Source organism: Camelina sativa, chromosome 3, assembly GCF_000633955.1.
Source record: "Camelina sativa cultivar DH55 chromosome 3, Cs, whole genome shotgun sequence".
Lineage (NCBI taxonomy): Eukaryota > Viridiplantae > Streptophyta > Magnoliopsida > Brassicales > Brassicaceae > Camelina > Camelina sativa.
The window spans coordinates 3,667,424-3,677,960 of record NC_025687.1 but is presented as its reverse complement, the minus strand read 5'-3'; the positions used below and the strand labels follow the sequence as shown (position 1 = coordinate 3,677,960).

General features: G+C 39.1%; 2 protein-coding genes across 3 annotated transcripts in view; both read right to left on the bottom strand.

The window, feature by feature from the left end:
• LOC104778631 (myosin-9-like) overlaps window positions 1-2,585 on the bottom strand; it is a gene marked incomplete at its 3' end in the record, with an annotated part of 9,254 nt that extends 6,669 nt beyond the window's left edge. Inside the window, exons 1-7 of the mRNA XM_019239552.1 lie at window positions 2,447-2,585; window positions 2,208-2,344; window positions 1,983-2,129; window positions 1,796-1,897; window positions 1,653-1,710; window positions 497-598; window positions 359-396 (exon numbers count right to left, since the gene is read on the bottom strand). Of these exons, the coding sequence (XP_019095097.1) occupies window positions 359-396; window positions 497-598; window positions 1,653-1,710; window positions 1,796-1,897; window positions 1,983-2,129; window positions 2,208-2,344; window positions 2,447-2,479 (617 nt within the window). The remainder of the gene's footprint in view (window positions 1-358; window positions 397-496; window positions 599-1,652; window positions 1,711-1,795; window positions 1,898-1,982; window positions 2,130-2,207; window positions 2,345-2,446) is intronic.
• Window positions 4,823-10,531, bottom strand: LOC104766996 (serine/threonine-protein kinase EDR1-like). 2 transcript variants are annotated; one of them, XM_010491001.2, is made up of 13 exons: window positions 10,048-10,531; window positions 9,244-9,666; window positions 8,770-8,873; window positions 7,573-8,687; window positions 7,290-7,330; window positions 6,766-6,834; window positions 6,216-6,316; window positions 6,051-6,129; window positions 5,853-5,951; window positions 5,688-5,756; window positions 5,514-5,563; window positions 5,230-5,406; window positions 4,823-5,140 (listed from the first exon to the last, which is right to left on the bottom strand). In XM_010491001.2, the coding sequence occupies exons 1-13, from the start codon at window positions 10,474-10,476 to the stop codon at window positions 5,056-5,058; spliced, it is 2,841 nt and encodes a 946-aa protein (XP_010489303.1). In that variant the 5' UTR covers window positions 10,477-10,531; the 3' UTR covers window positions 4,823-5,055. The 2 variants fall into 2 exon arrangements, with proteins under 2 accessions (XP_010489303.1, XP_019098906.1); XM_019243361.1 differs by lacking the exons at window positions 4,823-5,140; window positions 5,230-5,406; window positions 5,514-5,563; window positions 5,688-5,756 and having other exon boundaries at window positions 5,896-5,951; window positions 6,216-6,374.

The following is a 10,537-nucleotide window of genomic DNA, read 5'->3' as shown; positions in this document are numbered from 1 at the left end:
CCAGCAAATCTTGGTGTTCAGGGATCACATAATCCTTGTTTTTATCCAGAAATAGTTCAGATTGATATAGAACCTGAAAATTTAGAAGCCATGAGAGACCTGTGTGTGTTTACAAAGTGAACTTTCTTCGAAGGGAGAAAGAACCTACTTCTCCAGCATAATGAGCAACGGCGAAATCTGTTCGAGAGAGTTTTGGTTTGACAAAGCGCTTGTGGTTCTTAAAAGTCTGATATAGCTTGTTTGCAAATGTATCGTGGGTTGACTTTGGAAACATGCTGAAAAATCACAACTTGTTAATTCAAACCAAGAACATAACACTTCTTCTTTCATATGGAACTTGTTTGATATTTAACAATACCAAGCTTCATCTAGGAGAGCAACAATCCCACCAGGCTTCTGCAGGTGGAAAAGAAATAGTGAATTGTGAGACAAAAATACAGATATATATAAGGGGTTGCCTCGATAAACATTGTCCTTTCTTGGTTAAGAAAATGACCTTTTCTATAAGGTCGAGAACATCTTGATTGTCCACAAATTCAATGTAACTCCAATCTATTGCTTCTTTTGTGTACTCTTCCTGTTCCATCTTGAAAACGTGCTGAAACAGCAAAAAAAACCAGAGTATTCAAAAAGCTTATTTGAGAATCAGAGCTGGGATTGATAAACCTTTTGCCACTACAATCAAGAACCTACCTGATTGAAATGCTGCTGCAACTTCTCATTAGTGAAATTGATACAAAACTGTTCAAAACTGCAGCAGAAGTGTATTAGGCTATTTAGCAGAGGATGATGGAATGCATATTTGTGAGCCTTTGACAGCGTAGAGATTCATTTACCTGTTAGTTTTGAAGCTTTCAAATCCGTAAATGTCCAGAACTCCAATTAGAGATCTAGAATTGGCATCTTGTCCAATGGAATTATTAATCTTGTCTACCAACCTGCACATTACTAGAAATATTCACTTAGCATAAAATATGTAAATATCAATTATTTTGATCTTGTCCCCTAAAACCAACCACTTACCAGTCGAACAATCGAGAATAGACTGTCTTAGCGAGACCGTCTCTGCTGGTCACAGCACTCTGTGGATCAAGACTTCTCTTGATAACTTCCTCGGGTGTGATCATAACACGTTTACATAACGCATCTTCAAGTGCCTTTAAATCACACCTGTAACGAGACTTACAATTAGCTTTCCTCAACTGATAACACATTTTAGAGGACTCCTAAGAGACGAATGTTTTTTACATGAGAAGTTCCGCTGCAGTTTTAAGATGAAATTTCGCCTTATCATCCTTGGGAACTGATGAATCCACTTCTTTCCCCTTAGTAAACTCGATGTTTCCAATATGAAGAATCGCAGCTACCACTCTGAAAATTGCTTCCTGTTGATACAAAGGCAGAACTAAGTTCTTCATCAATAAATAAGTGCAGGAAACTAAACTGAATATGCAACATACTAATTGTAGTTTCTTACACAAACCGACCTGTTCCTTCTCGCTAATTCCAACAATATCCATAGCTCTCCTTGTTGCAAGATAATCATGAGCGTCGCTTATACCNCAGCAAAAAAAACCAGAGTATTCAAAAAGCTTATTTGAGAATCAGAGCTGGGATTGATAAACCTTTTGCCACTACAATCAAGAACCTACCTGATTGAAATGCTGCTGCAACTTCTCATTAGTGAAATTGATACAAAACTGTTCAAAACTGCAGCAGAAGTGTATTAGGCTATTTAGCAGAGGATGATGGAATGCATATTTGTGAGCCTTTGACAGCGTAGAGATTCATTTACCTGTTAGTTTTGAAGCTTTCAAATCCGTAAATGTCCAGAACTCCAATTAGAGATCTAGAATTGGCATCTTGTCCAATGGAATTATTAATCTTGTCTACCAACCTGCACATTACTAGAAATATTCACTTAGCATAAAATATGTAAATATCAATTATTTTGATCTTGTCCCCTAAAACCAACCACTTACCAGTCGAACAATCGAGAATAGACTGTCTTAGCGAGACCGTCTCTGCTGGTCACAGCACTCTGTGGATCAAGACTTCTCTTGATAACTTCCTCGGGTGTGATCATAACACGTTTACATAACGCATCTTCAAGTGCCTTTAAATCACACCTGTAACGAGACTTACAATTAGCTTTCCTCAACTGATAACACATTTTAGAGGACTCCTAAGAGACGAATGTTTTTTACATGAGAAGTTCCGCTGCAGTTTTAAGATGAAATTTCGCCTTATCATCCTTGGGAACTGATGAATCCACTTCTTTCCCCTTAGTAAACTCGATGTTTCCAATATGAAGAATCGCAGCTACCACTCTGAAAATTGCTTCCTGTTGATACAAAGGCAGAACTAAGTTCTTCATCAATAAATAAGTGCAGGAAACTAAACTGAATATGCAACATACTAATTGTAGTTTCTTACACAAACCGACCTGTTCCTTCTCGCTAATTCCAACAATATCCATAGCTCTCCTTGTTGCAAGATAATCATGAGCGTCGCTTATACCAACAAGCTCGAGGCACTTGGACTGGTTCAGATAATGAAAAGTCTTTGGATGACCGAGCTTGTACTTTTCGATTTCCTGCTAGTTCTATCAAGTCATATGGCTAGTTCTCCAGGAACAAGAAATATTCCAATAACTTAACCAAACTTACCTCCTGTGGTGCGGCACAAAGAAGGTAGAAGCAGTGGTAATTNTGTATTAGGCTATTTAGCAGAGGATGATGGAATGCATATTTGTGAGCCTTTGACAGCGTAGAGATTCATTTACCTGTTAGTTTTGAAGCTTTCAAANAATTCTTCCTTGCTTATCAAATTGAATTTCAACAAATTTACCAAAGCGACTGAGCCAAAAGCATAGTAAACAATCAGTTAAAGTCCCAACATTAGATATAGAGGTGCACTATTATAACTAGATTTTGCATCACCTTGAGTTGTTATTCCTCACAGTTTTTGCGTTCCCAAAGGCTTCAAGGACAGGATTTGACTGGACGCAGATATTACAAACAATGTAGTAGATTAATCTCGACTACGGACCATACATATATTAGATAATCACAGAAAAGAGAGAGAAAAGCCATTACTTCAAGAACTTGTTGTTCAACAGTCCGTCCTTCTGTAACCGCACGACCTCCCAAGTATGCGAGGTATCTCATAAGCATCTTAGTGGTTTCAGTTTTTCCTGCTCCGCTCTCGCCACTTACGAGAATGGAATTGCTTTTTCCCTCATTAATCATGGCCCTGAGTGTATAGATAAAAGGGCGTCTTACATTGACAACAAATATATGTAGATCATATACTACAAATAAGTATATCAACAATCACCTGTATGCAACATCAGCAACTGCAAAAACATGAGGGCTTAGTTCTCCAAATGGTGCTCCTTTGTATTGTTGCATCATATGGGCATCGTAGATGTGAGGCAATCGTTGAAATGGATTAATCGCGATAAGGATGTTTCCTGTGTATGTCTGTCATTAACAATTATAGAATAAGGTCAAGACAGACAATAGTAGTAAAACTTAAGATAGTGTAAGAGATACTAACATAGATCTCATTAAGTTCATATCTGATCTTCAGGTTCTGAAGAACACCAGGTTCATGCAAGTAAGAGAGCTTTGTCATGTCATCGACACCACCAGCAGGAGCTTCCACATCCTTTGGGTATATCTTTGACAACTTTGCAGTAACCTATACAAGTCAACAACAGAGAAATATAACTCAGTTTTTAGGATTACAGTAATTACAGTTTTGGCGATTGAGATGACTGGCCTTCTTGCCAGTCGTGGCTTGTATCACAACTTCTTGTCCATTGATCTTTTCAACCTCACCATCAACCCAAGCAATATCTGGGTCTTCAACCCAAACATGAGAACCTACAATGATATTTACTGGAGTTCCCTGCAGTTTAACAAAAGCAAGAGAGTGTTGATAATGCTAAGGAACAATATGAAACGATACGAGGAGAGTGTTGAGATGCTTCTACATTCACATCATCAGATGAACAGAACAATTTTTAACATGAAAACCTAAGCAAAGTAAGACGTTTACACCGTACCATTATCCAGTATTAGTCTGTCTTTTGTTCTTCACAATAATCCAATCCTTGGGACATTTTACCGCAGTGAATTGTGATGAGGTGACTTATTACGCAAGAAATCTACGATCTGCAGATTCCAAGACAAACAGACAACACCGGATATTCGGACAAACAAACTCTCATGAAACTCAATCGATTACACTTTTTCCCGAAACAAAAGAAAACAAAATCAACCCACAATTTCAAGATATCCACAGGGAAAAGGGTCACCCTGAACAAAAGCAAAACGACGGAATCGCCAGAAACTGAAACGGAAGCATGAGATTTGCCGCAATCGAGATCGAGAGAGAGAGAGGAGAAGAAAAGAGGTGAAAGAGTGATTGTAGGAGGAGTAAATAGAAAGAAAATAAAATAAAATAAAACACAGAGAAGGAGAGAGAGAGAGAGTGTGACATTGTTGTTCGCCAAAGGGAGGAGGATTCATCATCCTTGGACTTCGGTAGGTTTCTTTCTTCCCCATGGAATTCGCGCCAATTCCTGGACCTTAATCACTCGCTGTCCTCGCAACACTACCACTCTCTCCCTCGACACTCGACACTATAATAAGTATTATTATCGCCCCAAAACAAATTATAAGGTGATGTAAAGGTTTACCTAATATAATAACCCTAAAGTGAGTTTGGAACTTCAACTATCGTTTGGGCTTTATCTTATAATTTTGATTGGTAACAGATAGCGTAAAACCATCAATGAACCTGATTATATTAATGGAGAAAAAAAAAATTATATTTTCGGAAATATAAGCACAGCATAGCGGCTTTTTCCTATAGCAGCAAATACACCAAAACATAGTGTACATTGATTTCATTTACATTCCTCAATATTATCTAGGCTGGCTTATGTGTGTATTAATAATAACTCTGCGCAGCACCAGAGGCAATATACTCTACTATATGATTGATGATTAACCACTCTCTTTCACATATTCACAGTTTTGCCAATTACTGTGGTGAAGGAAGCACCAGCCGGTTCAAAGGCTTCAGCACTTCCGTCAGCTGAGCAAAGGATGGCCGCAGATTCGGATCCCTGCCCAGACAACAAAAACATAAATCAACCGACATTATTCACTTGGTCCCAGATTCTCGGAGTGTTTTCAGTTTTGTTTCATCACTTACGTTTGCCAACATTCCAAGATGATCCTTCCCACCACAGGATCAAGTTCCTTAGGGATCTCAAGCCGACGATTCTGGAAACCAACTGCTCCAACTACTTGCATTGGATTCATTCCTCGCCATGGACATCTCAATGTTGCTAGTTCCCAAAGTATTACCCCAAAACTGTATACATCACACCTGGGGAAAAAAACCAGCCACCATTTTTTTCAATTCTCCTTGGGAAAAGGTGAAAATAAGAGTAAAGTAGAGCCAAAGTACAGAACTGAGCTTCTAAGCTAACTCACTTTTCATTTGATGGCTCATTCCGTAGAACTTCTGGAGCCATCCATTCGGGCTAGCAAAATTAAGAATGCATGTGATCAGAGAAATAAGCCAATACCCCCAAATTACGAGCATGCCAGCTGGAAATTTGGATGTCTATCAAAAAGTAGTGACATCAAGGAGATTTGTGTTCTCACCGTTCCAGCAGTTGATTTTGAGGATAAAAAGGTATTGTGCTTCAAGCGAGACAACCCAAAATCACCGACCTGCATGGTGAATGAGATAAAAACAAAATCTAATCATATGACATCAGAGTAAACAAGTCTATTACTTGGACAGCTTCGAAAATAATGTCTACTTACCTTAACATTCCAGTTGTTATCAACCAAAAGGTTTGGTGTTTTTAAATCACGATGAACAATTGTTGGTGTGCTGGTGTGTAAGCAATTCATCCCCATTGCCTGAAAAGTAATAATGATCTGAAATTTAGTGATGACTATTTTAAACTAGATAAGCCAGCCAGGGGACATGGAAGTTGATATATGGATCTATTTTTATACCACGTCAAGAGCCATTTTTATCCGCCGCCGCTCATCAATCTGAGATTTGGGCCGATGAAGAATTCGATACAAGCTTCCTCTACAATTATAGAAAAACAGAAAAAAGTCGTTGAGTGCTCAAAATCTCATATGCAATTGATTTCATAACAAGACGATGGAACAAACCTTGGCAGAAACTCTGTGACGATGGACAGGTTTGGAGGACGAGTAACAGCCCCAAGGAAGAATACAACATTTGGATGACGCAATCTTCGCATGATACGTACCTTCAGATAGGGAGTATTGAATATAAGAGTGGGAATCCAAAGGCAGGAATATAAGCGGCTGCAACGTATGCCATAATGGTTACAACCAAAATAAATAAACGAGTAACCTCCTTCAACAGAAATCCCTGATCCCACGAATTCGCTTTGAGAATCTTATGAAAAGGTTCCAAAGGCTCCTCACTACGATGGATTCTACCCATTATGCTTACATTCGGGGAAAACATAACAATATAAACTACACACAATCATTACTAGTGATAATTTGATTGTGCCATCCAGATACTGTCCAAGTTAAGAAGTGAGATCATATAAAAAGGTAAGCTATCCCTTCCCTGATTGGCCCCTCTTGTAATGAGGATTCTTGACCTAATTTAATATCCTCATTTAATATCGTAACCACTAGCAGCTAAGAATACTAGTAAAACAACGCTAGTGAATTTATGGCTTACTTCGCTTCTGAACTCGGCCAAAGCAGCACCTGAGAAGTCCTGGTCCAAAAATTTCTTGACAGCAACTTCCTAAATCCAACCATAACAAAGAAGCAGAAAAATAAAGTTGAAACCTTCCACTTTTGTGAAGAAAATCAGCATGGGCAGACACAGAAGGTCAGTTTAAATCACAAAAATTATTGAAAATTAACAAGACAAGAGCTACTACTGATGAGAGAATGCAAAACAATACCATGGAGGCCCCTGATGCATTTTTCGCTAGTGACTGAAACAAGCTATCTAAAAGTGCTCTTCAAATACGATTCACTTTAAGAACACAATCACTGCTTTGACTATTAAAATAACCAAACATGCATCTAGACGCTGCAACTTAGCTTTTTGAGCTCAAATCATTAAATCTAGTCTTTAAGTCTTCTAAGCATTAACAAATCCTACAGGTTAATAACTTTTGAAGTTCCAGATAACAGCCAGATTGGTGCTCCTTAATCTTCTGAAGTCAACTGTAAGGTTCTAAAGAAACTAACCGTGCCATTCCAGTCGGCATTATAGACCTCTCCATAGGAACCTAACCACAATAAAATAAGCATTAGAACAAGTGATTTCCAAAAAAGCTATATGCCACCTAAAGTGTTAATGTCATAGCTATTCTAGTTAAAAGCAAATGTAGATGGTAGAAAGGGACTATGCTATAAAAGTTTTCTCCCAATAGATACAGTACTAACTACTTGCCGTCAGAAAAAGAAAGAAAAAGAATACTAAGTAGTTTAATATTTTAAACATGTTAAAATAAATGGCAGATCACATTACCTAATCCTATTCTCTCCCCAATAACAAGATCATTCCAAGGAATTTCACATTCACCAACATCTGCATCATCAAGAACTTGAGGATCATTCCGGTAAGTTGTGGAATCAAGAGATGAACTTGTACTTTCGTGATCCTTAAGCCTCAGATCACATCCAGTAGATATGTCATCACTTGTGTACTTTCTATGATCGTGGATGTGAGATTCATCCTTTTGGTGTCCATGTATCACAGGAGCAGCATTATGCTGGAGATCTAGTTCATTGTTGCTGTTTCTGTTCATATCCTCCACCATACTTGGTGTGAACTGATTTCCAGGGGATGTGAAGGATGGTATTGCAGCAACCGGTGACACAAATGTCATATTGTCTCGGCCAGACACATTTGACGGAACAACTCCATTGGAGCTCGAGGTAGCATATGAGGAATTAGAATTTCCATAACGAGGTTCACGGTGGAGTTTCGGGAGAAGATTTTCCATATAACTATTCTCCTTTCTCTTTGGGGCTTCATTGCAGCTGTAATTCTTCCACATCATTGGTGCAGGTGATCTACCAACCAGAGGATTATTTTTTTGTTGATGAAAATCATCAATTCTATTCAAACCTGATTTAGTAGGCATAAACAGCTTGTCAGCTCCCTTATTTTGAAATGGGTTCAGGTCTGCGAAAAGATTTTGCGGGTCTTCCTCACTGTTCTGATTGTATGGAACTATATTCAGATTCGTTCTTGAACAGTCATTTATGGCTCCTCGATTCCCCTTTGCAATTGCTGTAAAGGATATGTTCTCCAACTGACTAGAACTAGGTATGCTAGAAGGTGAAGCGCTCAAATCTACGTTCCGAAGTGGTCCCAACTTTGGGGTTGAGGAATCTGTCCTTTCAGCCTCTGGCCTTCTATTCAAAGAAGAACTATTGTGTGCCATAGAACTCTGACTACTGCCTTCACCTTCTGACATCTTTGGCGCTGAATGCTTGAAGTCATTTGACAACTGGGCTGTAGGAAAGTTGTTTCCATGTGCATGTGAGTTATATGACTCAACGGTATAATCCTTACCACTTGCAAAATCAGCAGGTATAAGCGTCCCAGGGTCTGTCATAAGATCAACCAAGTACTCTCTGAAAAGAGAGGAGATATGTTACATTTTTGCAAAAAAATAGTTTTTTTACTGGAATCATAGTGAAAAGGTCAAACAATTACCTTTCATCTTCCAGTCTTATTGTGTTCACAGCATCATCCTCGTTACCTGTGTAGTGGCTACCTTTTACCAACCTACAAGGTAACCTGACACTATCTGCCAAAACCTACATTGGCAGAAGTAAACTGTCCACGATCAATTTCCATAATTATCTACTTAGGTGCGAAAAAAATAGTTGTAGAGATCTGATTTAGGCAAGGCTGAAGGCAATCAATTAACTCAGATTTACTTAACAGAGATCAGTTGAGATTGAAGTACCACAAGCAGTGACTCAGGGCAGAATCCAACGCAAGAGGTTCTCATTAAATTTTAAAAAGAAAAGGTTTAAAACTTTTAATACACACAACCAAAAAAGCTTGGTATTCAGTTCACAGCGCAAGGAATTTGTTCAATAATTCTTCACATATGATTTCAATACTAGCCACAAGTATGATAAACCAAGAGAGTAAATCCAAGAAGAGGATTTGGAAAATTACCTTGAAAAGCAGAGCACGATACCTTGAGATACCAATATTTACAAATCCAATAGGGAATACACAAGTATTCAATGCTGCCTTGAACTCGCTGCTTTTTTCAGTCCACCTTGCCAATACTGTATTGGAATCTTCAGCAGATCCACCCATATGCTCTGTGACAAGTTCAGCCAGCCTCTGTACCAACACACTAACACTGGTAGTAGGACAATCCAGCGCAATGCATTGTGCAATCTGTAGCAGCTCATCCAGGGAAGGATCAATAGGTCGATTTACAACTACAGCTTCAAAGCCAGGGGTTCCATGATTGCTTTCAAGATCTTCCAGCGATGGCATTTCTCCCTGCTTTGTTGAGTCTGTGGATAGACTGTACACATCGTAGAAACTATCGACAACTTTCTCCTCATAGTCAAGCACTCCATATTCCTAGGAATCGTTCAAAACATGTTATTCATGTAAGATCATGTAGGCACTAGGCAGTACCAAATCGCCAAGAAATTTGGCCCACATAATTACGGTATATTAAAGCCTTCCTTTCTATAAAGGCTTTAATCTTCAGAAAGGAAACAAAGCTAAGACGGTGCAACAAAAACAACAAAAATCACCAGACAGAAACCCTATTTAGCATACATATCAGTAAAGGAGCAATGCAATTCAATCTGAAATCAATTAGCTATGGAATCCAGTAATGCAATAAGAATACCCACAACCATGGAATGTTAAATTCCGCTTGAATTCATTATGACTCGAAACACACACAAAGAGAGAGTTCAGCATTTCCCTAGATAACAAGAGAAGAAGACTAACCCAGTACTGTCTCGATAACCTCTGGGCCACCACCTCCGACGAATCCCTCCTAGAGTCCATCCGTTGATGGCTTCCTAAGCTCAACAACGTGGCCGCTCGGATCTGATGCTTCTCCGGATCCTCGCTGGACAGCGAATTCGAAGCACTGATCGCTAGGGCTAACTGAACTTGATACTCCTCCTCTGACGACATGTAATCGGCACGGTTGGAAGCAGTAGTAGGAGAAGGAGAAGTCATCGAAGAAGCAGGTGCGGTCACCGGAACCGTGTCGGCGACAGAAGAAGGGGTGGCTTGAGGAGGAGGAGGAGGATTAGCAGAAGAAACGTGAATCCGATTTTGATCGGATGAAGGAGGAGGAACAGCATCGTTGGTTCGATTCAGCTGCTCTTGATTCCCACCTCTGTGTAGCTTCTTGAAAATATGCTTCATCGGTCTCTCTTTTTCAGATTCTTCTTCTTCCGTTGGTCAAAATCAAAAAAAAAAAAAAAAA

What these genes read in the sequence shown, in the direction of transcription:
- LOC104766996 (XM_010491001.2), bottom strand. Translation starts at nt 10,476, where the DNA reads ATGAAGCATATTTTCAAGAAGCTACACAGAGGTGGGAATCAAGAGCAG. An exon ending in TAAAAATGGCTCTTGACGTG is followed by an intron (nt 5,952 to 6,050) that starts GTATAAAAATAG and finishes ATTACTTTTCAG; the next exon opens with GCAATGGGGATGAATTGCTT. An exon ending in CAAAATCAACTGCTGGAACG is followed by an intron (nt 5,564 to 5,687) that starts GTGAGAACACAA and finishes TAATTTTGCTAG; the next exon opens with CCCGAATGGATGGCTCCAGA.